We start from the raw sequence: 24,842 nt of genomic DNA, 5'->3' as shown, positions 1-24,842 counted from the left end.
ATATTATTTGGCCGAAATTGAATATCCCGTCTACGAAACATAATTTAATCACGGTCGAACGCATTTATTAGGGCACCTATTCATTTCAACCTCAATCCCAAACATTATAATATTATGACGTATCTATAATAATGATACTCTGTAAATAGAATTCCACATTTATTTTTTCTCCGTGTAATTGAATTGCGGTGACCTATATATAGTATTTATTCATTCATTTACTTTACTCTTTCATCGTCCCTTTTTCATGAATTCAAAAATACGTGGACAGCAGCAATCATTGTGATTGATAAACTGAATTTTTTAAAACTGGGAAAGCCTCTGCATTTTGTATATATTCAACTTTGAACTGAAGCGTCAATACGTGTAGTTTCTACTCGTATGGACATTGCTTTAGAATTAAACAAAGCACGAACTCTGTAGAATTTATACGTTTAGTCATCGCATAGAATCATAATAGAATATAGTAATTTCAGGTGATGGTGGTGGTGGTTGTCGTAAAAAAATTCGAATAACGTAACTGAAACGATATAATTAAGTTAAGAGATTCAACTTACTCATTTTGTGCTACATCATTTACTTCGCTATAAAGGCCTTTAAATTTAATAGATAGTCAGAAGATAGTTTTTTTATGTGTCAATCGACTATTTTTATAGCAAATCAAACAAACATGGTCTAGCTGATATTAAATAGCCACCATCGTCCATAACCGCTCATATGCTTTGTGCAACCACAGTTGCAAAAATGAAATACGCTAAATTGCTTCCGAAAAAAATAAAGGTAGCCTACTTTGCTAGTGCTCTGGAACGTGCGCCGCGCGTTCGACCCACCTCTATTAAAACTTAATTTATGAGTTCCGCGTGAGGAGTACTTCAAATATATTGATTGTAATTTATTGCTATTGAAATAATACTATACAAATCTGTGTTATTTTAACAATATATGATTACCATATACCTTTAAAAGTTATGAAATCGTCTAAAGTCCACTAACTTTTAAAGTCGTCTTAATTACATACATATTTATTACAACGGTCACTAAAATATTACTTTATAACAATAAAACACATGTTCGAGAATAATTTGGTAAGTAAACACGAGAAGAAATCAATAAAATACAACAATTACGGCATATTTTAACACTTCCTTCTAAGACACGTAAGATACAAACTAAGATATTCTCAAAATTCTATTTGAAAGGTTGGTAGTATTGGGTAGAAATAGATGAATCAATTAGTTGTCTTTGGTTTATATACGTAAAAATTAGACTCTGAGAGTATGAAATAAGGTTTATAATCAATTGAAATAAGAAAGTCGCTTTGCAACCACAGTTGCACGAAACAAGATTTGCGATCGTGTTATTGCAACTGTGGATGCACGGAACAAAGCAAGGGGTCATTTTTTTTTCTGAAGCATATGAGCGGATAAACGATAACAACATTGGTAGTGTTGAATACATGTTGTTGTTGTCAGCCTACATGATGTCAAAAAAAAACTCAATCAAAGCCAATCGATCAGTAAAGCTTTTCTATATTACCTGATTCCGGCATTCCAAATAAAAATTATACTAGAGGAAAGAAAATTATTTCAATAGAACACATATTGTGATATAACTATCTAAACTCTAGAAAAGCTCGATAACCGAGGATACGATATGACATGGCCATAATATAAAAAGGCGAATTCCACGAGATTCCTGCGACGGCGGAATCAGGCCAGTGCTATCTATGAAAGTAGGTACTCCGTTTCATATTAAAAATTTTCCTCATGGGAGTTATTTCAGTGTCTGAAGGCTCTTTTGATGTATGAACTTTAATATCCGCCAAGTTATGAATCAACTATATAATAAACTATTAGAATCTGTACACCGAATATATTATTACTTTTGTTATCCTTCTAAAACATAATTATATAGCAAAAACGCAGATGTATCGAGAAACTTGTTCAACTACGTAATATGGATTATAAAGTATGATTTATAGCGGTAGCACTCAGAATATTAGTTTCAAATACTTTGTATTGCTTATTTAAAAAACTTTTAAAAATTCTTTAATTGCGTAAGTACTTGATCTGTAAAGATAAACATTTCTAATTTCATTTTTTTTCAACAACATCCATTTTACATGTATTTCTCAGTTTTATATTATTATCATTGTTGTTTATCAATCCCAACAATTCAAATTCAAGTCAAAATTCAGTCCAACAATTTCCTATTACAGCAACTAAACAAATTCTAGCCTGACCTAATTTTATAGAGTAAAACTAGCTGTTCCCCGCGGTTTCACCCGCATAGCTGCGCTCCTATTGGTCTTAGCGTGATGATTATATATAGCCTTCCTCGATAAATGGGCTATCTAACACCGAAAGAATTTTTCAATAGTTATCCATCCATAACCATAAGTTAATTAATATCTTCAATATAAATATTGAACATTCAAAGGTGTTAAACGGTAACTAATTATGATGAATGTAATACCTACGTAAGTTCCGACGAACGTAATTAGCAAAATGCATCGCTCTGAATTGGTTTTCTGTACATCAGCCGTTTTCAATACGAATTGGCTAATGAGGACGATAATATTTCACCGTTCCCGCAATATTTTATCGATAACCCGATATCGCGGGACGTATTAACGAAAAACAAATATCAAATACTAAAGGCTAATAATAACTAATGGTTACCTACCATTCATTGGCGCGCCTACCTGCCAGATTTGTGACTGGCGACAAGTCCGCGAACAAATCTCCATGTGAAGGTAGGTATTTGTTCTCGGTTCGGTGCTTGGCTCCTGGCTAGAGGACGATGACGGATTTGATGGGTACTTCTCGCAGTGGTGGCTTGGTGACGAGGACCTCGGACTTCAAATCAATAAGTCGGGGGTTCAAGACCTATAATGCAGGAAATATATTTACTTTTCAATTTATGTGCGCATGTTATAACTGCACCATTGACCACTGCTCGAAACGGTGAAGGAAAATATCGTAAGTAAACCGACATGTTGAAGAACAAAAATTCGACGACATATTGTGACATCTGCCAACCCACACTTGGCCAAGGAGGTGGATTATGGTCTACTAGATTTCCGCCCGCGGCTTCGCCCGCGTTTGCAAAGGAAAACCCGCATAGTTCCCGTTCCCGTGGGATTTCCGGGATAAAAACTATCCTATGTGTTAATCCAAGTTACCCTCTATATGTGTGCTAAATTTCATTGTAATCGGTTCAGTAGTTTTTACGTGAAAGAGTAACAAACATCCATACATCCGTACAAACTTTCGCCTTTATAATATAATATATTATATTACATACTCTTACGGGAGGCTCGTGTCCCAGCAGTGGGAACATATCATAAGGGCTGATGATGATGAGTACTTTTTGAAGTTCGGCTCGCGCTGCGTGTACCTACGGTGTAGTGAATGCCAGGCATAGGACTATTTAGTTGTTATTTTGTTGGCAGCATCAATGGTTGCAATAAAACGTTATTATGATGAGGACAGCAATAATGAGCGTTTATGTTTATGGGCGGGGTAGTTATTGCTATACAAAATCATTAGGAGTAACTTTTTGTTTGAATTATATGATATTGATGCCCGTGTTAAAGAAATATCCTTTAATTAACTGGTTTTAAGTGTTTTAAAAATACTACAACATACATTAATATTTACTTGATTAAATCAATACAAATTGGTATATTTATATTAGATACTTACACTAAATAATGTAATGTAATTTGAACATGGCCGATCAAACCACCCCGTTTCATTAAAAATATGATCAAATAATGTTATTAATAAAATATACTCGTTGCGTTTAAAATAATGATTTTCCTTATCCCCTCGGTGATCATTATTAAAAGTACTTACGATCAACATCTTGAGGAAAAATGTGGAAATCTCTTTCCCTCTGCTATATTTAACCGCTATATTAAAACAAATAATTTAAATAACGAGCGGCTTACGGGCTCTCTTATCAACGAAGAAGAGATTATTTTCCTTGAAAACATTTAACTCACAAATATAATTAATATAATATTATTTTACTAGCTTACCGCCCGCGGCTTCACCCACTTTGTCTAAAACCTAATAAATTATATACTAAAACCTTCCTCTTGAATCACTCTATCTATTAAAAAAACTACATCAAAATCCGTTGCGTAGTTTTAAAGATTCAAGCATACAAAGGGACATAGGGACAGAGAAAGCCACTTTGTTTTATGGGTACATACTATGTAGTGATTCTGTTACATATTTGTTATCAAATGAATCTTTGTAGATGATAATATTGTACTTGTAAGAAGAAAATATTATACCTATGTATTAGTAAATAACTAAATAGGTACCTTCTTGTTTAATTATAGTAGGAACAATATCCAGAAAAAACCTGTAATCTATAATATAAAAATGAATCGCAAAATGTGTTGGTAAGCGCATAACTCGAGAACAACTGAACCGATTTCGTTAATTCTTTTTTTATTACATTTCTTGAAGTACGAGGATGGTTCTTATGGAGAGAAAACGTAAAAATGTACCACGGGCGAAGCCGGGGCGGACCGCTAGTTGAGAATAAAAATAATGAAAATATATTTTGTCTTCATAAATTTTTACTGTATTAAATATTTACTTTAGATAAAATACTTCTGTGTCTATTATATTATATCTATAATTCTATTCTCCATTCTAAGATTTGTTCAAATAAGATCTTATCTATTATTTACTTTATCACACTTATCATCTGTTTATAAAGCTCGCGTAAGAATTACATAACCCAAATTAACAACAGTATTTATTATCAAGGAAGAATAATAACTTCAAAATGGATAAGATGGTATTTAAGTAATGAGGAACTGCCCAATGCAATCTATATAATAAACTAAAAAATGAATCGCCAAATGTTTTGGTAAGCGCAAAACTCGGCTGAATGGCTGAACCGATTTCGTTACCTAATTATTTTTTTATAATATTCCTTGAAATACGAGGGCCGCTATACATAGATAGATGTACAACTTTGAAGAGTAAACATTAATTTAAAAAAAATATTATTTGTTTCTCTACAATGCAACTGTATTATGAACATTGTAAAAGATATCTGATTTGATTTTAAGTATCACATGATTGTATACTATAAAAATCATAAACTGATTCAGGGTTACAAAAGCATTCATTAACACAAACAGCGTGCACACTGCACATAATATTTTGTATCTATAGAAAATCTTAAAATGTATGTGATATCTATCCTATCCACTTAATTATGTTTTCTTCTATATATAAAATACTTTACTATGTTTCTTCTCTCCTTTTCTTACTCTACTCTTGCTCACTATATCTGTCTACATTGAGCTGCTTGGAAGAAATCGCTCACGAGCGATAAAGCCGCTCTTTGTACATATTTATATTATAATCTTAATGTATGTCTGTGATTATAAGTTTGTTTTTTCTATATCATAAGTTCATTCATTGTTAATCATTTATATCATAAGTTTTCTCAACCATGTAACAAACTGTATTTCTGTGTATGTACAATAAAGAGTATTCATTCATTCATTCATTCAATCCTTAAGTACAAACATCATTATCATTGCCTCATTACATAGTTTGTATTAAAAATAACCATTCGTTCCAAAAAAACCTTAACACGAGCGAATTAAGGTTAGCGTTCACAACCCTTAAAAATCGGGAATATATTCTGCGAAACATCCGACATCTAGAAACATGTTCTAAAAGAAATTCAGGCCACAATACTTAACTGGAATAGGCCAGCCACTTAGCTTCATGTAATGCTCTAGTAAGAGCTGAAAATGTGCCGCTACAAAGATGAGAACCTTGTTGATTTTGTTCAAAACACAGTGGGTTACATTTTTGGATAAAGATGATACGGAGGCTTATTAGATACATGGTGGAGGTTTGTATAAGTTGGTTCATAGTTCTATGCTTAGATAATTATTTCTTTTTATCGTTTTTACCTTATCATACCAAAATATAATAACTACCTAGTTAGCTATAACTTATTTTTTTACGACATGTCTTCATTGGTTTTTGAATAGATATTATTCATTTTTTATTTAGTAGGAAACCAATATAAATTAATATAAGTAAAATCGCAATGTTCATACTACGACTTCTACTGTTTCTTACTATTAAAACTATTATTATGTAAACTTATCAATAAATTCGTCAAGTCAGATATCGGGGGGCGTAGCTCAGATGGTAGAGCGCTCGCTTAGCATGCGAGAGGTACCGGGATCGATACCCGGCGCCTCCAAATCTGATTTTTTAAATTTTTTTTTGCAGTGCATTACTATTTGTTATCTACATAATATTTGAAATTCTGTACAATAAGTTTCATTTTTATCATTATCATGTATGATAATATTCTTTATAATAATAATTGATGATTAAATCAGAAAAAAATATGTAAGTATTCGTAGAAAATCAAACGAAAAATCTAAAACAATAAAATGTAATTAATAAAAAAATAAAGTCCATTACAGAAAATATATAACACTAAATAACATGAGTATAAGTGCAAACGGCTCTCATAATTCTCTTACAAACTAACTTTATTTTTAGAACGCTGCCAGTCCAGTAATAGCTCTTCCTAAAATCAATGCGTGAATATCGTGTGTTCCTTCATAAGTATTTACCGCCTCGAGATTCATGACGTGGCGGATGACGTGATACTCGTCGGACACACCGTTCCCTCCGAGCATGTCTCTCGCCATACGCGCAATCTCCAACGCCTTACCACAATTATTTCTTTTCAAAATCGATACCATTTCGTGAGCTGCCATATTCTTGTCCTTCAAACGGCCCACGTGTAAGCACGCTTGATAACCGAGACTTATTTCACTCAACATATCAGCCAATTTCTTCTGAATCAGCTGATTTGAGGCGAGCGGTCTCCCAAATTGCTTCCTATCTAATGTGTACTGTCGAGCGATCCGCATACACGTTTCTGCGGACCCGAGCGCGCCCCAAGCGATCCCATACCGCGCGTTATTGAGACATCCAAAAGGTCCTTTCATTCCTACAACGTTTGGCAATAAATTCTCCTCTGGTATAGTCACTTCGTCTAGTAATATCATGCCCGTTGTCGAGGCTCTCAAAGCAAACTTTCCGTTGATTTTTGGCGTATCCAAACCTTTTTTTACTTGAGCTCTCTCAACTATATAACCTTTTACTTTGCCTTCATCGTCTTTCGCCCAAATTACGAGTATATCAGCGATTGGCGAGTTTGTAATCCAAGTTTTTGAGCCTGATAAGACGTATGTTTTATTTTTAGAGTCATATTTTGCCCTGGTAACCATACCTCCAGCATCACTTCCAAAATCTGGTTCAGTCAAGCCAAAACAACCAACTAACTCGCCCTTGGCCATCCTTGGGAGATATTTTTGTTTTTGTTCTTCAGAACCATACATGTAAATAGCTCCCATCGCTAAGCTACTTTGAACGCTCATCGCTGATCTATACCCAGAGTCGACACCGTCCAATTCTCTTGTTATTAATCCATATGTAATGCTGGAGACACCCGCACAGTCATATCCTTTAATCGTACAACCGAGTATTCCAAGGTCACCCATTTCCCTATAAATTTGACGGTCGAAAACTTCATTCCTGTTCGCTTCCATTATCCTCGGCAACAATTTTTCATTACAATACGATTTAACTGAATCACGGACCGCCTTTTCATCGTCGAGCAATTGTGACTCCAAATTCAAAGGATCTTCCCAGTTGAAACTTACTTTAGCTTTGTTAAAACATGTTGTCGATAGCGCCCTTAAATTTGAGTTGCAAGCAACAGACCATACTTTCGTTAATTTATTAATAGCAACAGCCATTATAACTGGATAGCACAAGTTTCTGTTTCACTTGATCAAAAGCTGTATAATATCTTGTTGTTATCAGTTGTTTACAAGTTTCCGTCAAACTCTATTCGCTGGGTATGTAGTTCATTCACTCGTTAATATTCTATAGCACTGATGGAGAACATTTGAATAATATTATTATAATAAATACAAATTTCAGCCTTGTTGTTTATATGCAATTTATGCCTAAATACGCGGATTCTTCGCGGTGTAAATAACCTTACTATTGACCCCCGCAACAACACACACTACACTGTTCCAGTTACGACTTGCAGCTATCTTCACGATATCGAACGTGTGACGTAGCACCACAGTCACGATACACATAATATGCAAACAAGTATTGTGCCGTGATTGTGCCGAATGGCGCATTGAAAATTTCCAAAATTCTTGTCACAAGGTAAAAATTGAAAAGTGTAATTTGTTGATAACAGCTGTTGTTATGTTAAATGATAAGTAGGTAGGTATTCTTGATAAAATGGATTCTTTTACAAATAAAAGATAAGCAAATACCTACATAATATTATATTCAACATACGTGTGATAATGAATAGGTATGATAAATATTATTTAATGCGTAATAAGTAAATAATTTAATTGTACCTATTTTTTAGACGATAAATATTTGAGTCAATAAGAATTTAATTTATGAGTTAAATAGCTAGGTATATACGAATTATAATATTACTCCCGTCATATCATCAAGTACGCAGTGCCTCATTGCGTTAAACTTTACACTAGGCACTATAAAATTAACATCTAAAAATATTAAACTTTAATTCGCTGCAAAAATTAAGTAACTCTCTGAGTACGAATATAGTTTAACAACTTTGGTCCTACTAGACTGCAGTTATTACATACTTCCCAACGTTCCCAGAGAAACTTCACAAGAATAAGTAAATATTACTTGCAGTTGAATATAAAATTTGAACGAAGATAAAAATATTACTTCCTATTTTCTAGTTTCATTTCATCTAAAAATATTTTAAGAATATTGTAACATTTAATTTTCTACATCCTTGTTCATTAAAGTAACGAGTCCGGTAAAATATATAAAAATTTGCACATTTTAATTAAAAATAGTATGAATACAGAACAATTTAAAAAAAGCAACTTAAATCCTTTATACCAAAGCAAAACATAGGACAGATGTTTATTTTCAGTGCGCCTTACAAATAAAACAAGTAAATTACACGTCACTAAAAAATTCGCGTAAAAATCTTGCAGGAGCAAAAAAACGTGAAGTTGCAACGAGGAGAGGAGCCCGTAAGCGGACAGTATGTCCTCTTATTTACGACCTAGGGCAAAAACCACGGCGTTATGAATGCGAAAAAGGTTCCTCTCTACAATGTTTCACTCGTTTCTTTGTTGAGTTAAACAAAAATTTTATTAAACTAGAACCGGCGTTCTGCAGGCTGTGGCACGTTAAAACTGCACGGTAGTGAATACAAAAAATATCTATTTTCTATCTAGAAGCTATTTATTAATCGAGAAAATATTTTAACAATCTCTGTAACAACACTTATTGAGTTAATCTTTGTTCAATAGAGAATTTATGATTTTATTAAACGTATTTAAAATGCGCCTCTACAAAAATCCATCTACTTGTTCATAGACTGAAAAAAAGATACATTCACTAAAATTGTGTATTAGGGTATTAGTTAATAATTATTATAATAATATTCGCAAAATCAATAACCAGCGTAACATTATATTATTAATATGTACGCTTGTTATTATTGATTCTATTTAATAAAAAACCCAACATCTTGACAGTCATAAATTTACATCCAACTATCGGACTTTATCACATAATGGATCCAAGTATTGTATAAATTATTCAATCTCTATTTGCATCACAAACACAGCGTCAGGAAGGTCTTAGACCTCTAATGACACCTTCCTCCGTTGTTTACTAAGCTTACCCACTCTACCCTTTCTCACATCTACGACAGGACACTCTTTAATGGGCCACTGATTTTTCCCAGTCATATGCAAATTCGGGATTAGCATACATTTTATTTTGAGCTTCCATTACTGCTGACAAAAACGTTGACAAAGCCGGCACTGTTTTCTTGCTTCAAAATATGTAGATTTAAATTAGATTGCATATTGTATAATTAAGTACATGGTACTATTGTCGTGCTTGTATTAAATCTGTTTATGTTGAAAAATGTCTACACACCTCTTGTAAAATTTAATAAAATTTCTACACAATTTTCTTCTGCATTTTGGGTCTTTATATACCTATACATACAATTCGTATATTAATTATCGTGTACAATATAAGAATATTGCTTAAACCCTATAGATACATATTGCAGTTTTCATACTCAATCGTTTAGAAAGAACCGGGTAAAAATAATATAAAGCACTGTTATAAAACCATAATAGGACGGGATACATTTAAATAGGCATAGGCTGCTTTTTAATTTTTATTATCCCAGTAAATGACTTCTGCACACTAAACATAAACCTCCAAATGTATATGAAAATTCACACAGATCACAGAAACTCTATGAAAATTCACGTAACTTTACCAGCTAAGTCTCATCCTGCATTAGAATAAACCAAGAAGCGTTGAGAATTATAAAAGCAGGCGCTCGGTAGTAACAGAATTAGAACATCACGGCGAATTCCTCAACAAACATAAATGGAATAGTCGTGTAGTTTGAGCAGAAATAGAAGATATAAGTACCACCGAAGTACCGTGTTTCGACGGGATTGTCGATGTAACAATGGTTAGCAGGAACTACGCCTGGCTGAGGATGTGACGCAATGCGACATTGATGCATTATTGCTATTATAATTTGCATAAAAATATTTTTATACGCAAATCGATAAAATAATTAGTAATATCTTTCTTGCTCATTATTTTAACGGTAATTGATTATAAATCGCAGTATAAATGTTTAACATTTTCTCATGTCTGCACATTTATGCATCTCACTGGAACATTCTTCTAAAATAATTTCAATTCCTTAATCCTAAATCTATTCTATTGAACTTCTCTTAACTGCTTCTCATTTATAATGAAAGCACGTAAACGCTATAAAATGTTAAGCAGATACCAAATAAATTTAGGTCAATAAAATTTTCTAGGTAAAACAAAGACTCACAATTTGTTAACAATGTTTAAGGGCGTTTCTTACTTATTCAACACTTCATCTTTCATCTACCGAAGAAGTTTCAACTCCAAACAAAATTAATGTTTTAACAAATTTCAATTGAACCCATTAAGCCCAACTTTGTAATTTAATGTCAAAATTTGCTTTGCGAGTCAAAGAAACGGCAAACAATAGAGCGTGTTATAATTTTTGTATCCATTCATTTGATTAATAGCAAAAAGGGGAGAGCATTAACATGCATTATTGTTGTATTTAATACAATTTAAAATAAATAAAAACATATTTCCAGAATGTGCTTCTATCTAAAGTAAAAATATGTTTGTAATTTAGAAGCGAAAAAACAATTTAAAAGAAGAATTATACCGGTGCAGAAAGCACATCGTTTCGAAATGGCTCACACTAGCAATGGAATTGTTAACACACTATCCATAGATCATCATAACAGTAACATATTTACAACACATTCGACACGATGTGCCGGAAACCCATTCAATCCCAATCCCATTTTGGATGGAAACACATCTGCGGCCACCTAATTTGCTTACCCTATCTCTCACCTACAATTGACTTCTCAATCTCCTTCGTAAATGCGTAAATCACTACCCCGTTATTAACTTACAGATATTTCATGATTACACAGTTAAATTGCTTTTTAAATTAAGCAAAGCGTCGAAAAATTGCGTTAACGTTATTTCAACACTGATTCTCATTCCCTCATCGTTCCGTATTGACGTTATTCCTTGCTGAATACGCGAGTAATTTCGAAGTTTTAATTGCAAACTCTTAATGAGATAGGCTTACAATACGCTGTATTATACGTATACAGACGCCAGAACCAACAATCATGTTAATTATTTTGTATGGTTATTGGTTACATTCTTGTCTATGAATTTAATTATTTTATATTCTGAATGAGTATCAGCCTTTGTTGATATGTTAATTTCAACACAGTATAAGAAAACGTATTCATGCGAGCAGATGCACCGTAAAAATGTTTCTTTTTTAATATTATATTTTTAAAGCTAATTTGGTAATGTAATAATATCAAACCTCTTTGTAACAACTGTTAGGTAATACGTGGTAGTATTTGCATTTAGAGTACCTAAATTCCTTGTTAGCAAAAATTTAATTAAATGTACTGAATTAAAGACCTTATTAAAAAATATATTTTATTCTCTTCTAGTTATTTCAACGACAATTCAGTTCTATGTAAAACATATGATATTTAGTACCTAGTAGTAGTAGTGTAGTAGTACTAGTCCGAATAAATATACTGACATAAATAAATACTATGGTATTGAAAATAATACATAGCCACAGGTACTAAAAGTACGGACTCATTAATGTTGAAATTTTCTTAGAATGCTTAGTTTTAATAACAGCCTTATGTTATCTGCGAATAAGCCTCATTTTAGTTAACACTAGGATCTTTTTTTCTTATCTTTTGGTTTACGAGGGCATAATAGTGTATTGATAATCTTGATGACTTTGATAGTGAAAATGATTGAACTAATAATCACAAATAATATAAAAATGTACACATCCAGCATTGTAAAACTGAGCCAACTTAATTCATTTGCTTGACTTCTCATGTATGGAGCACCGTTATTTCGTATGATATATTCAATCCAATACATAGCCGTGTCTAAAGCATTCATTGGTCTATCCCAAAACCTTCTGGAAACTTCTTTTGCTGTTTTCCTATATGATTCATTGTTCAGCACCTCATCGATTAAACCATACATTCTTTCTTCTGTTATATCGTGGTATTGCAATAACTTTCCATATCCCATTTGTTCTAATTCCAATACATTGTTGTATTGATCACCGAATATAGGAACACCGACTATCGGTACTCCATTGTACAAAGCTTCTTGTGTGCCTATAAGTCCACCGTGTGATACAAATATTCTAATATTTGGGTGAGCTGAAATTATAAAAATAAAAGATACATTTAGATTTATATTATTTCAGTAAACTATGCCCATGTCAAGTGGAATGTGATCTTTTTTATCCTACTAATATTATAAATGCGAAAGTTTGTGAGGATGTGTGTTTGTTTGTTACTCTTTCACGCAAATACTACTGAATCAATTACAATGAAATTTAGCACACATATAGAGGGTAACCCGGATTAACACATAGTATAGGTTTTATCCCGGAAATCCCACGAGAACGGGAACTATGCGGTTATCCTTTGAAAACGCGGGCGAAGCCGCGGGCGGAAATCTAGTATTTTATAAAAATACAAACAAAAGAAAGTATACTATTTACTAACCAAGTATTTCTTTTTGTGGCAACCATTTACGAACAATAACGTTGTCCGGTTTGTCTTCTAACTTATCATCTTCCCATTTCCATACCACAGTTCGTTTTAGCCGTTTGAACACTCGAAGGAAAGCTTGCTTTTTCTCTTCAGGCAGTTCAATACTTCTTACATTTGAACCAAAATTAACGTACACAAAACCATCCTTAGCATCGTCTAAATATTTTTGTAAATCCTGAAAAGAAATAAGAAATGAGAAACGTATCTATACTTCACTCTCTATTTTCCAAAGTTATTAAAAATATGACTTATCTTACCTTCGGAAGGGTATTATTACTTCTGGTGATATGTACTCCACCGATTTCTACAATATTGGGTAAATATGGCATCGATAAATCGACACTAAAATGACTATTGACTAACATTAGGGACGCATTCTTTTGAATCTCAAACAAACTTGGAATGGGTTCTCGTAATCCAGGAATATATTTTTTCATCAACTGCTCTTGCTTTCCTAGATACCAATATTTCCACCAGAACAATTCATAAGCAGTGAAATATAAGTTTTTCAATCTCCCGATGAAGCTGGTCGGATCATCCACATCCAATAATTCAGAAGGCACTGTGGCCAATTGCAACGGATTTCGAGTTAGAAAATTATGTTTCATACAATTGCCGTATGTTGTCACTAGTGCTAACGGAGCGTTATATTTGTAAGCCAAGGCATAGAATGCTTCTTGAAAGAATTGTTCACTTATAACCAGATCGAATTTAACATCACTTGCTAGCAATGCCTGTACGGCCGGTGTTTGCAAAGCATCCTCAGTGAGAGCTAACCCACCGGGCCATAAAATATCGTCGTGAAATTGCACAGCACTCATATCGACTGTTGAAAATATATTAGGTCGCTCGCCTCCTGAAATAAAATTTGAATGTATATGTTACCGGAAATGTATGAAATCAAGGAATTGTATACAAATCCTAGGAAATGTGTACAATTCCGATACCATTTAGGAAATGTATAAAGTAAATGATTTCTGTAATAAAACACTGTAACGGGTAACAGTCTTACCGTAAAATAATAATAATATGTTCATTAATATGAACATATTATTATTAATGAGTAAGATAATTCTTACTAATTAACATTTCTTAAATGAACCTATATCCAATCAAATCAAATTTTCATTTGGTAAGTAATCAGTCCCCTCGTCCCGCTGTCCCCTTGTACACGTCCCAGTCAGATTGTATAATCCGCCGTATTACAAACGAACGACATTTTGTAATATGCCGAAATTCGTATTTTTCCAAAATTCTACAAAAAGACGGTCGCGAGCCGACGGAGCCCCACTTCGTGGGTTTTCCACTATTTCTAATTTCTATGTAGTTTTAAAAAACACGAACCTAACCTAACCCACCCCCTTATCCAAACCAAAAATTTCTGATTACGAATTTTCGAACCTCCCCCTTCGACCCACGTACCTTCCAATATCTTAGATGTTTTACATTTCCGATTGCTATTTAGGAAATGTATAGAATTCCTAGGCAATGTGTATAAAATAATTTATTTCACACATTTCCGTGCTAGGAATTTTATACAATGACGGATTACATATATTTCCGTTAACATATACACTAATTGCTTAACCATATAATTTAAATTTACTGCACCTTACAGTATCTTAGATACTAACCTAGAGCTTCCCATATTTTTATATCTTTCACCATAATTTGATGATAAGTAGGTGGATGCTTGTCTTCCCTGTATGCTGTTATAACCGTGACATTATGACCTCGCCGAGCTAACTCTAATCCTATAGTTCTGACTGTGATATAATGAGATTTTGTGGTAAAAGGAATCGCATAAAGTATATTAGCAGCTTCGGAATATATCGTCAGGTAGAACACGAGTGCTAATATTTTTAAAATCATCTGAAATAAAAAAATCCTTTTTAACTTTAATAGCTAAGCTTTTTCAATAAAAAAAATGTTAACCACTTACATTGATTGAATAGAAGATCCAACTTTTATTTAATATTAAGTCATACACAAGTTACACTAATATTGCACTAGTTAATAAATTATTGCTTAAGCAAGGCAACAATTTACATTATTCCCACTATTATTGAGATGAGTGATACGTATTCAACGTTCAGAGATGAACACACAACTAAATTGACTCTTTTTAAATCACTGATTGGGGATTTATGACGTAACTGCGCCTACCATTACACTCGTGCGTCTCGATGCCTACAATAAGGTATATGATAAAAATAGAATCCATGTATGGTGCCACTTCAGAGCAATTTGTGCTTTAAATCGTAACACACAAAGTTCATATGTTGCTATGAAGCCGATCGCTCGTTAGTCGCTAGCACGTCCGCGTCGTGACGAATTTTTGTTCAAATGAAACTTACTAGACTCTAGAGTAAGATCCCAGAGCCGTAAGACACAACTTATTTTCTAAAGCATATAAGTTTCGGTTCACAGTAGTCTCTAGTGTACTTTTTAATATCTAAATATTAGTGGAGCTCTACCGGTGACACCTGCGCCACCTGAACCAAAACAAAAACAAAAGCTCTAATAAATGAACTTAATTTATTTTTAAATGTCTGATTTTCCCTATGTTATTAAGTTAACTATAACAATGTTATATTTAATCTGTCAGACAAATTGCAATGACCAAACATCCCCTAAACACAAAAATTACTCAACCATGAGTGTGAGCGCGAGTATTAAAAAGTACCTACACTAGCGACTACTGTGAACCGAAACTTATACATATGCTTTAGAAAATAAGTTGTGTCTTACGGCTCTGGGATCTTGGACTATACGGAATAACGCTGCCATGCTAGATCAAGGATCACTTGAAATTATTTATAATGCGTCATTATTCATTGATTTTCATTTAAATTAGCGGGAACGCACGCGTCGCTTGCTTCAAGGAAGCATCATATTTTATACCTTATCGGTTTATTTGTGTATTTTTTTTATTAATATTGACCAAAAAGGGAAATGAGAATGAAAACTTTACTTATAACAATATTTTTTAACAAAAACTAAAACCCGCCTTCAAATAGTTAGGACGTAACCAAACATATTGGGACCAAAAAAATAAATATCAAAACCGGTACAACCAGTCGAAAGATCTAAGGTAACAAACAAACAAACATTTTGTCGAATTGAGAAACTCGCTACTTCTTCGCATAGACATAGTATGTGTGTGTTTATTCTTAACTTTAAACGATTATTATCAACAAATCCCATATAAAACGGAATGTATAAGAACACATAATATATTCTGAACACCAAAAGTTATAAAAATATTCCATATCTTTTATCACAAAACCACAGGTCAAGAGGTTGCGATTATCTTTGTTACTTTCTCAGATCACACAAAGATGATAATTCAATGATTATGTTGATGTACTAAATGTACTAAATTAAATCTATAAGAGAGAGTAGAGGCATAAACTGTACTTATTAATATAATAATATGATCAACACAGTGTAACAGTTATGATTTTCTTAAATGACAATCGCGAAAGCATAGATATTAGATACCCACGGCGTCCGGGGAAGGGGCCGTGGGTCGGATATCGACCAAGTCCTAACTAACTCTTTACAAAACACAATTGTATAAAAATTTGAATAATATAATAAATATTAAGGCATCTTCATCATAATATAAATATTATTATATATTTTTCTCATTTTTGTCATCTTAATACCTATTTATTTATTTATTTCAGCCTTTATTGCTGATACAAACATATACAGGGTGGAAGGTTAAGATGGGGCATGAAGGGCAGGTACCTTAACCGTTGTAGCTACATGAAAACGTTCTTAGGAGACTATCCTTAAATTCTTGAGAAATTTTAATCTGCATTCACAGATTTTTGAAAAAATGTACGGTCAGCAAGGAAATAGGCAGTTTTCAAAAAAAATTTTTTTGATGCCAATCGATCCAGTTTCTCATGGGGATCAAAACACTCTAAAAGACCAACTGAGGTATGAGTACTAGAAAAGTCAGAAATCGCGAAAAACTATTTCCACACATTCACTAAGAAAATAAGTGATTCAACAAAAGATGCGCTAATAGAAAACTCCAAAGAGATTTTCAGGCTTCAATATTTTTTGTTTCTGATTATTAAAACACATACTGATAATAAGAAGAAACATTAATTCAATTAAACGGTTGTCAAAGAAAATAAAAAATAACAAAATAATAACAAAAAACAACATTTAAAGTGGTGATAATTCCAGAATTTCTGAATTTACATAAAACTTATGATATGAGATGCTCAAAGTGGTCACCGTTTTGACGTTAACATAGGTTTGTTCGTTTTACTACTGAGCGCGTAGCAGCCGACAACTTATTTAGGTGAATTCCGTAAAGTATTGCAGAAAGTGAATCTTTTAGTTCTTGAGCATTGTTGTATGATCTTTTATAAATTTCATTCTTTACATAACCCCAGATGAAAAAATCTAGAGGTGTCAAGTCGGGGCTACGGGGCGGCCACTCTATGGGACCATGTGTGCCAATCCATTGTGGCCCAAATTGTTCATTTAGGTATGAGCGCGACGTTTGACGACTGTTGTGAGGTGGAGCACCATCTTGCTGAAAATTTTTTTTTTTTGTAACTGTTGGGTTTTTATTATTTAAAAAGTAAGCCTCTAACAGATCTAAACGTTCCAAATTATTTAAGGACATTTTTAGTGAAGACAGAGTAACTTTTGTTTTCTATGTGTTATTGTTTACATAAGCCATAAAAATGTGACGTGTTCGTTCGATATTCAAATTTAAATAATTTTTCATCTCGTGCACGAGCTGCCAGCCACCGCCCGTGCTCGCCCTGCGTCGCTGGCATGTTATGCTGCTGTGCCTTTGTCTTTTTACTTGTTCATGAATGAAAATAGTTGTTCGCGATTGCTGACTTTTCTAGTACTCATACCTCAGTTGGTCTTTTAGAGTGTTTTGATCCCCATGAGAAACTGGATCGATTGGCATCAAAAAATTTTTTTTTGAAAACTGCCGATTTCCTTGCTGACCGTACATTTTTTCAAAAATCTGTGTATGCAGATTAAAATTTCTCAAGAATTTAAGGATAGTCTCCTAAGAAAGTTTTCATGTAGCTACAACGGTTAAGGTACCTGCCCTTCATGCCCCATCTTAACCTTCCACCCTGTATATATATAAAACTAAATATTCTATCTTAAACACTATTATTTAACATATCGGATATTCCGGTTTGTTGATCAGCGTGTCTTGTGACACATAGGCCTCTTCCAGCCGCTTCCACTCATTTCTATCCTTCGCATATCTGGTCCATACTGTTCCACCAATCTTTTTAATATCATCTAACCATCTCTTCACTTGTCTACCTTTTCTTCTTTTTCCATCACGTGGTTGCCATTTTGTTAATATTTGGGTCGATTTGGTTTTACTGTCCCTAGTCATGTGTCCCGTCCATCGCCGTTTTAGTTGCCTTATTTTCTTTATTATATTTTCCACCTTGGTTATGGAACTTATTTCTTCTGCTGTTTTACGATCTTTAAGTGTTACACCTATCATACTTCTCTCCATTACCCTTTGACATGATCTAAGTTTTAAAAGATGTCTTTGAGTTAGTGCCCATGTTTGGCACCCGTATGTAAGGCATGGCAAAATACATGAGTTGAACACTTTTCTTTTCGATATCATTGGAAAATATTTACTTTTAATCTTAATACCTAATAGGCGTCAAATGTTATCAAATGAACAACTTATCTATCACATAAAAATAAAGACGTTATTTTAAAGTAAGAATATGTGAGAAATTAATATCATAAGATGCATATTAACTTTAGGGAGTTATTTTACTCCATTACTTTATTAAAACAGTGGAAGCTCAGTGACGAAGGGCAACCACATAAAAGGAAAATTCAAGTTTATTTGAAATTTTATTATTGCACGTGCCATTTTTATATGAAAACATTATTATATTATGGTAATATAGTATAAAAAGGTCTTAAAATCATAATTATAAATAAACCAATTTAAATAGGCTTCAAAATGCTTGAATAAGAATACCTCATACCTCTTACCTCACTTTATCGCTTAAAAAAACACTTAGATTAATCTTTTTTCTCTTTTTCCTTATATATTACTGCATTGGGATCACATATACAACTAGCTGTGCCCCACGGTTTTACCGGCATTGCTCCGTTCCTATTGGTCTTAGCGTGATAGTATATAAGCCTGTCTTCCTCGATAAATGAGTTATCTAACACCGAAAGAATTTTCAAATCGTGTCAGTAGTTCCTGAGATAAGCGCGTTCAAACAAACTCTTCAGTTTTATAATATCAGTATAGATAACAATTTAAACTAGTGAATAATGGCAGAAGACGTACATGCACAACAATAATTTTTTTTTATTAAAGTTCCATAAATAATTTATTAAGAACATGCGTGGAACAGAACCACAGGAAAAATATGACTTATCATATAAATATCATGTAGGCAGAAATTATCGTCTATAAAAATGGAGGCCTATCTTTATCATATCACGTATATTATTATCTACCCTACAGATTTTATGTGAAATTCTTACATAATACTGTAACCATAAACAAAGAGGCATTATCATAATTTAGATAAGAAACAAGAACATATTTTATTTAACTTAAAATGGCTAAACAATAATCACTGGACCTTTTTGTGTTTTCTTATTGAGATAGAAAATTCTGGCAAATTTGCCAACTTACGAATTAACATATTTGTAATCATTACACTTACTAATACAACTATTGCAACAGAAATGTAAACATCGAATAAAGTATACTCATACCAACTCATATTTCTTGCGGGATTCTTAATAAATTCGGCACCTTTATTACGTATCACATATTCTAACCAATACACAGCAGTATCGAGAGGATTCATTGGTCTATCGTTAAATCGTTTGGACATCTCTTTGGCTTTGCTTGCATAACTTTTATTAGTCAGTACATCGTTCAGAACAGATTCCAATGCGTTTTCATTTATATCTTGATACCGTAGTACTCTTCCAAATCCAATTTGCTGAACAAGAAGAAGATTGTTGAACTGGTCCGCGTATATAGGTATGCCTATGATGGGAACCCCATTGTATATAGCTTCTTGTGTTCCGATAAGTCCTCCGTGTGAGATAAACACCTTTATGTTCGGATGAGCTGCAAAATATTAAGGATCTTTAAAAATTCCAGCAATTGAGACGTCCCTGCCCCCAGGAGAGTTACTAAGGAAGAAAAATTTATAAAAAACTGAACGCCAAAAAAGAGAAGTGTAGTGTGCAATGCATGCAAATTGGAGTAAAATAATAAAAAAGTGTCATCAATGCCTTAATTGAAAGAATATACCTACATAAAAAAATATTAAGCGACAATTAGAAGCTATTTGTATTTTAAAGTACTAAATGCAATGTGATAAGTAGAAGTCACATTTTATCCAACCTTATATTTCCTTCTTTAGCCTACACTCCTATTCGTATTAATTAAGAATTATATAGTATAAAAATACTCGTATATAAAAATACAGAGGTATACCTCTACCTAGTACCTATTTCTACATCTGTTTCATTCCTTTTCATCTCTGCCTATGAAATCGTATTCAAGATCTCTTGGTTATATAGCTATCGCCTTATCCAATGCCAAGGAGGCTATCAATTTCAGTCCATTTTGCAATTCTAAATTCCGAATAGAATTCGTTCCCTGAATTACCAGTTACATAACCGCCAAATTGTAGGTATGCTACAGTTCTAGAGTTTTAAGTATACCTGTTTCAATTGTATATCGTAAAAGCTATTAAGGGTAATTTATGTGCCTTTATGCCATAGTCCACTGTCAGTGATAATTTTAATAATACACTACTATTATAGCGGACATAATCATAGGTTATATTTAACTGTGGCTTCCATAAAACAATTTACGTATTGGTCTATTTTCTATTTACTAAACCATTTGAAGATGATACTTTTTAGTGATAAAATTCCGCAACAAATTTGAAATATAATAAAATCATTGCATCAATGCATTCGTATGTCGGAATTATAATTATAATATTATCACTATCAGTCTATTGCCATTCCGCTAAATGAAATATTTCCTAAAAAACTCTACGTTATGTAATTATGTTACGTTCTTCTTAACAATCAAATTCCCACATACCTAAAATTTCCCTTTGAGGTAGCCACGGTTTCGTTACTAGGTTTCTCAGTTGTCCATGTAATGTTTTATCTTCCCACTTCCATAGAATTGTTTGATTTAGTTTTCCGAAAACTTTGAGAAAGGCATCTCTCTTCTCAATCGGTAGTTCTGCACTTCGAACATTTGAACCAAAGTTAATATATATTACGCCTTGTTTTGAGTCATCTAGGAGACGCTGAAGGTCCTAAAAAGGAATGCAATACAAGTTTTTGAGTACAATATTTTAAAACTAGTGTCTACACCGGGCTTAATCCACGTTGATTTGGGGGAAAACAAAAGTAGCACATAATATTATATTTTGAGGTTTACAAAAAGTCGTTTTTGTTAGGAAAATAGATTTACATCACAAATATATAACATTGAATAATTATTGAGATATAAAATAATATCAGACTATACAAAATATTTAAAAACACACACGAACATGATTATAATCGAATTAAATCGCTGATAGAGTTTAGATAATTTGTTTTGATAATATCCTAAATTATTCACATAAGAAACTACTATACATTTCATAATAATCGTGACCATTATTATAATTGTGACAATTATTTTCTAAAATAGAAACCGATAAAGGAATAATAATTTTACAAACTTTTCTCATTATAAGAACATTACTAACTAATTATTATATCCCATGATAAAACGACAACATGGCTGACCTTTATAAAATACGAAGTTAAGCCAATAACGTTTTTTACTCGTACTATGCATAGCATATGAATCTAAATTCATTATTTAATATAAAAACGCTTAAAATTGATATAGATATTAATCAAGACTCGTTCCATAATATTTTTCCTGGTACTAGAACGATAGATGTCTAACCAAATAATGTTATCATTATCATTCAGTATAATATAATAAGCACAGATAATAAAATACTTTATAAGAGAGAGATTTTAATGTAGGAGTGGAGCACGCTTCGTTGGAAATTGAGCTAGCACCGGGGAAGTTACTACCCACATAGAAAACAACAGATAATCGAAAGAAAGAAATAATGTTTATTTTACACTATATCAATGCCATAAGCTAATATAAAATAGGCAACAAACAGCTCCGTTACTTGCTATAACATGAAAACATAAAAAATATAGACTTTTATTATGCGAGCTTTTTTTACCTATACAATCCTATCATAAATTTTAGTTACATTTTCTATATATCATGTTAGTTACACTTAAAACGCAAGAGCTGAAAGGGTGCTGAAACAATATTTTTATTAAAAAATTTCATTGATTTTGTAAGAAAAATATAATTATCTATAACTAGCTGCTCCGCGCGGTTTCACCCCCGTGGCTCCACTCCTGTTGCCCGTAGCGTGATGAAATATAGCCTATAACTTTCCTCGATAAATGGGCTATCTAACACCGAAAGAATTTTTCAAATCGGACCAGTAGTTCCCGAGATTAGTGCGTTCAAACAAACAAACAAACTCTTCAGCTTTATAATATTAGTATAGATATAAAAATGAATCCCAAAATGTGTTGGTAAGCGCGTAACTTTAGAACAGCTGAACCGATTTCTTTAATTCTTTTTTTATTATATTCCTTGAAGTACGAGGATGGTTCTTATGTAGAGAAAACGTGAATATTTACCACGGGCGAAGCCGGGGTGGACCGCTAGTATTATATGAATTTATAAACAAAACTTATAGTAATCTCACCTTGGGAAGGCTGTTTTCTGTTTTCGTTAAATGTATACCTCCAATCTCCACAATATTAGGCAAATAAGCTACCGGAGTATCATAACTGAAGTGACTGTTAATCAGCATCAATGAATTATTTCTCTGTATATCGAACAAACTGGGTGTAGGTTGTGGCAACCCTGGGATATACTTCTTAACCAACGCCTCTTGTTTTCCCAAATACCAATATTTCCACCAAACATACTCGTATAAAGTAAAGTACGAGTTCCTGAATCTTCCCCAGAAACTTGTAGGGTCATCTAAGTCTAGGAACTCAGAAATCGCTGTGGCTACTTGTAAAGGATTCCCTGTGACGAAATTGTGTCTCATGCAATTCCCGTACGTTGTGACCAAGGCGAGAGGTGCTCTATATTTGTGGGCAAGTGCATACAGAGCCTCTTGAAAGAATTGCTCGCAGATAACCAAATCGAATGTGTTTTCCTCATTTAAAAATGCTTTCACAGCAGTCGAATTGAGAGTAAGTTCTGTAAATGCGGTACCGGCATACCAGAATATCTTTTCATGGAACTCTTCAGCGGATAGATTGACCATTGTGAAGATGTTAGGCCTTTCACCACCTATAATTTCATATTATATTCATAAAAAGCATGTATATTATGGAAAATTTAGCTACATCAATCCATTTACTACAAAGCTATTAATTAAATTGATAATGTACTCATTTAAGACAATCCCTAAACAATCAGATTTAAAATAATTAGTTTATACCAATCAAAAATCCACCAGCAACTATAAACAAACAACTTTTTTCCCATCAGATTTACGTGTAGATACATACAAATAAATATATTTACATACAATTATGTATACGTTTAATTGATTAAACACTTACCCATAACGTCCCAAATTTCTTTATCGTCAACCATAATTTCGCGATAATTGGGTGGCGGATTGGTCTCCCTATTGGCCGTAATAACTGTAACATTGTGGCCTCTACGTGCTAATTCTAAGCCAATAGGTCTTAACATTATGTAGTGGGACTTGGATGTAAACGGGATCGCATACAGGATATTCGCTGAATCGCAATATGTTGTTAGAAATAATAGCAGCACAACGCGTTGATAAGCCTAAAATGAAAATAAATAAAGTTGTACAAATAATGTAAAGTTCTTGTATCTACAGTAGCAGATAGAGATTATGGTTAAAAATTGTATGTTTGTCTCAAGCAAAATAAATAAATAATTAAGATTATTAATGCTAATAATGGTATTTCGGTTGCACCTTTTTTTTACAAAACATTATGAATTATGAGATAAGCTAAGATACGCCATACTCTTATACATACTCTATGGATTAATTTATATTATAAACTAGCGGTCCGCCCCGGCTTCGCCCGTGGTACATATTCACGTTTTCTCTACATAAGAACCATCCTCGTACTTCAAGGAATATAATAAAAAAAGAATTAAAGAAATCGGTTCAGCTGTTCTAAAGTTATGCGCTTACCAACACATTTTGGGATTCATTTTTATATTATAGATTATTTTATTCTACTATTCTCTATAAAAATAATTATTATCTACTTACCATCTTAAAGAACAATTTTTCATAAAAAACTTTCTACAGTATAAAATTACATATAATGAAACAACGAATATTGCAGAAAGCACAACACAACGTGATCTTAAATCACCCTCATCACATCTTAG

At 32.9% G+C, this 24,842-nt stretch overlaps 3 protein-coding genes and 1 non-coding gene across 6 annotated transcripts; 1 reads left to right on the top strand and 3 right to left on the bottom strand.

The window, feature by feature from the left end:
- Positions 1 to 6,185: 6,185 nt before the first annotated feature.
- On the top strand, positions 6,186 to 6,258 carry Trnaa-agc. The gene has a single exon. It is a non-coding gene; the product is annotated as a tRNA-Ala (tRNA).
- A 182-nt stretch (positions 6,259 to 6,440) lies between these two features.
- Positions 6,441 to 8,159, bottom strand: LOC123696037 (glutaryl-CoA dehydrogenase, mitochondrial). Its single transcript, XM_045642031.1, has one exon. The coding sequence runs from the start codon at positions 7,832 to 7,834 to the stop codon at positions 6,563 to 6,565; it is 1,272 nt and encodes a 423-aa protein (XP_045497987.1). The 5' UTR covers positions 7,835 to 8,159; the 3' UTR covers positions 6,441 to 6,562.
- A 3,985-nt stretch (positions 8,160 to 12,144) lies between these two features.
- Positions 12,145 to 15,528, bottom strand: LOC123696031 (UDP-glycosyltransferase UGT5-like). Of its 3 annotated transcripts, none has more exons than XM_045642020.1 (5): positions 15,482 to 15,528; positions 14,950 to 15,187; positions 13,573 to 14,171; positions 13,268 to 13,490; positions 12,145 to 12,916 (listed from the first exon to the last, which is right to left on the bottom strand). In XM_045642020.1, exons 1-5 carry the CDS (start codon positions 15,482 to 15,484, stop codon positions 12,411 to 12,413), a joined length of 1,569 nt encoding a protein of 522 aa, XP_045497976.1. In that variant the 5' UTR covers positions 15,485 to 15,528; the 3' UTR covers positions 12,145 to 12,410. The 3 variants fall into 3 exon arrangements, with proteins under 3 accessions (XP_045497976.1, XP_045497977.1, XP_045497978.1); XM_045642021.1 differs by lacking the exon at positions 15,482 to 15,528 and adding an exon at positions 15,258 to 15,450; XM_045642022.1 differs by lacking the exon at positions 15,482 to 15,528 and adding an exon at positions 15,365 to 15,415.
- Positions 15,529 to 19,502: 3,974 nt separating this feature from the next.
- On the bottom strand, positions 19,503 to 24,842 carry LOC123696033 (UDP-glycosyltransferase UGT5-like). The gene is made up of 5 exons (XM_045642023.1): positions 24,721 to 24,842; positions 24,026 to 24,260; positions 23,152 to 23,750; positions 21,444 to 21,666; positions 19,503 to 20,450 (listed from the first exon to the last, which is right to left on the bottom strand). The coding sequence occupies exons 1-5, from the start codon at positions 24,721 to 24,723 to the stop codon at positions 19,942 to 19,944; spliced, it is 1,569 nt and encodes a 522-aa protein (XP_045497979.1). The 5' UTR covers positions 24,724 to 24,842; the 3' UTR covers positions 19,503 to 19,941.

Source organism: Colias croceus, chromosome 12 (genome assembly GCF_905220415.1).
Source record: "Colias croceus chromosome 12, ilColCroc2.1".
Lineage (NCBI taxonomy): Eukaryota > Metazoa > Arthropoda > Insecta > Lepidoptera > Pieridae > Colias > Colias croceus.
Note: the sequence above shows the minus strand (reverse complement) of the source record. Positions and strands in the feature narration are given on the sequence as shown.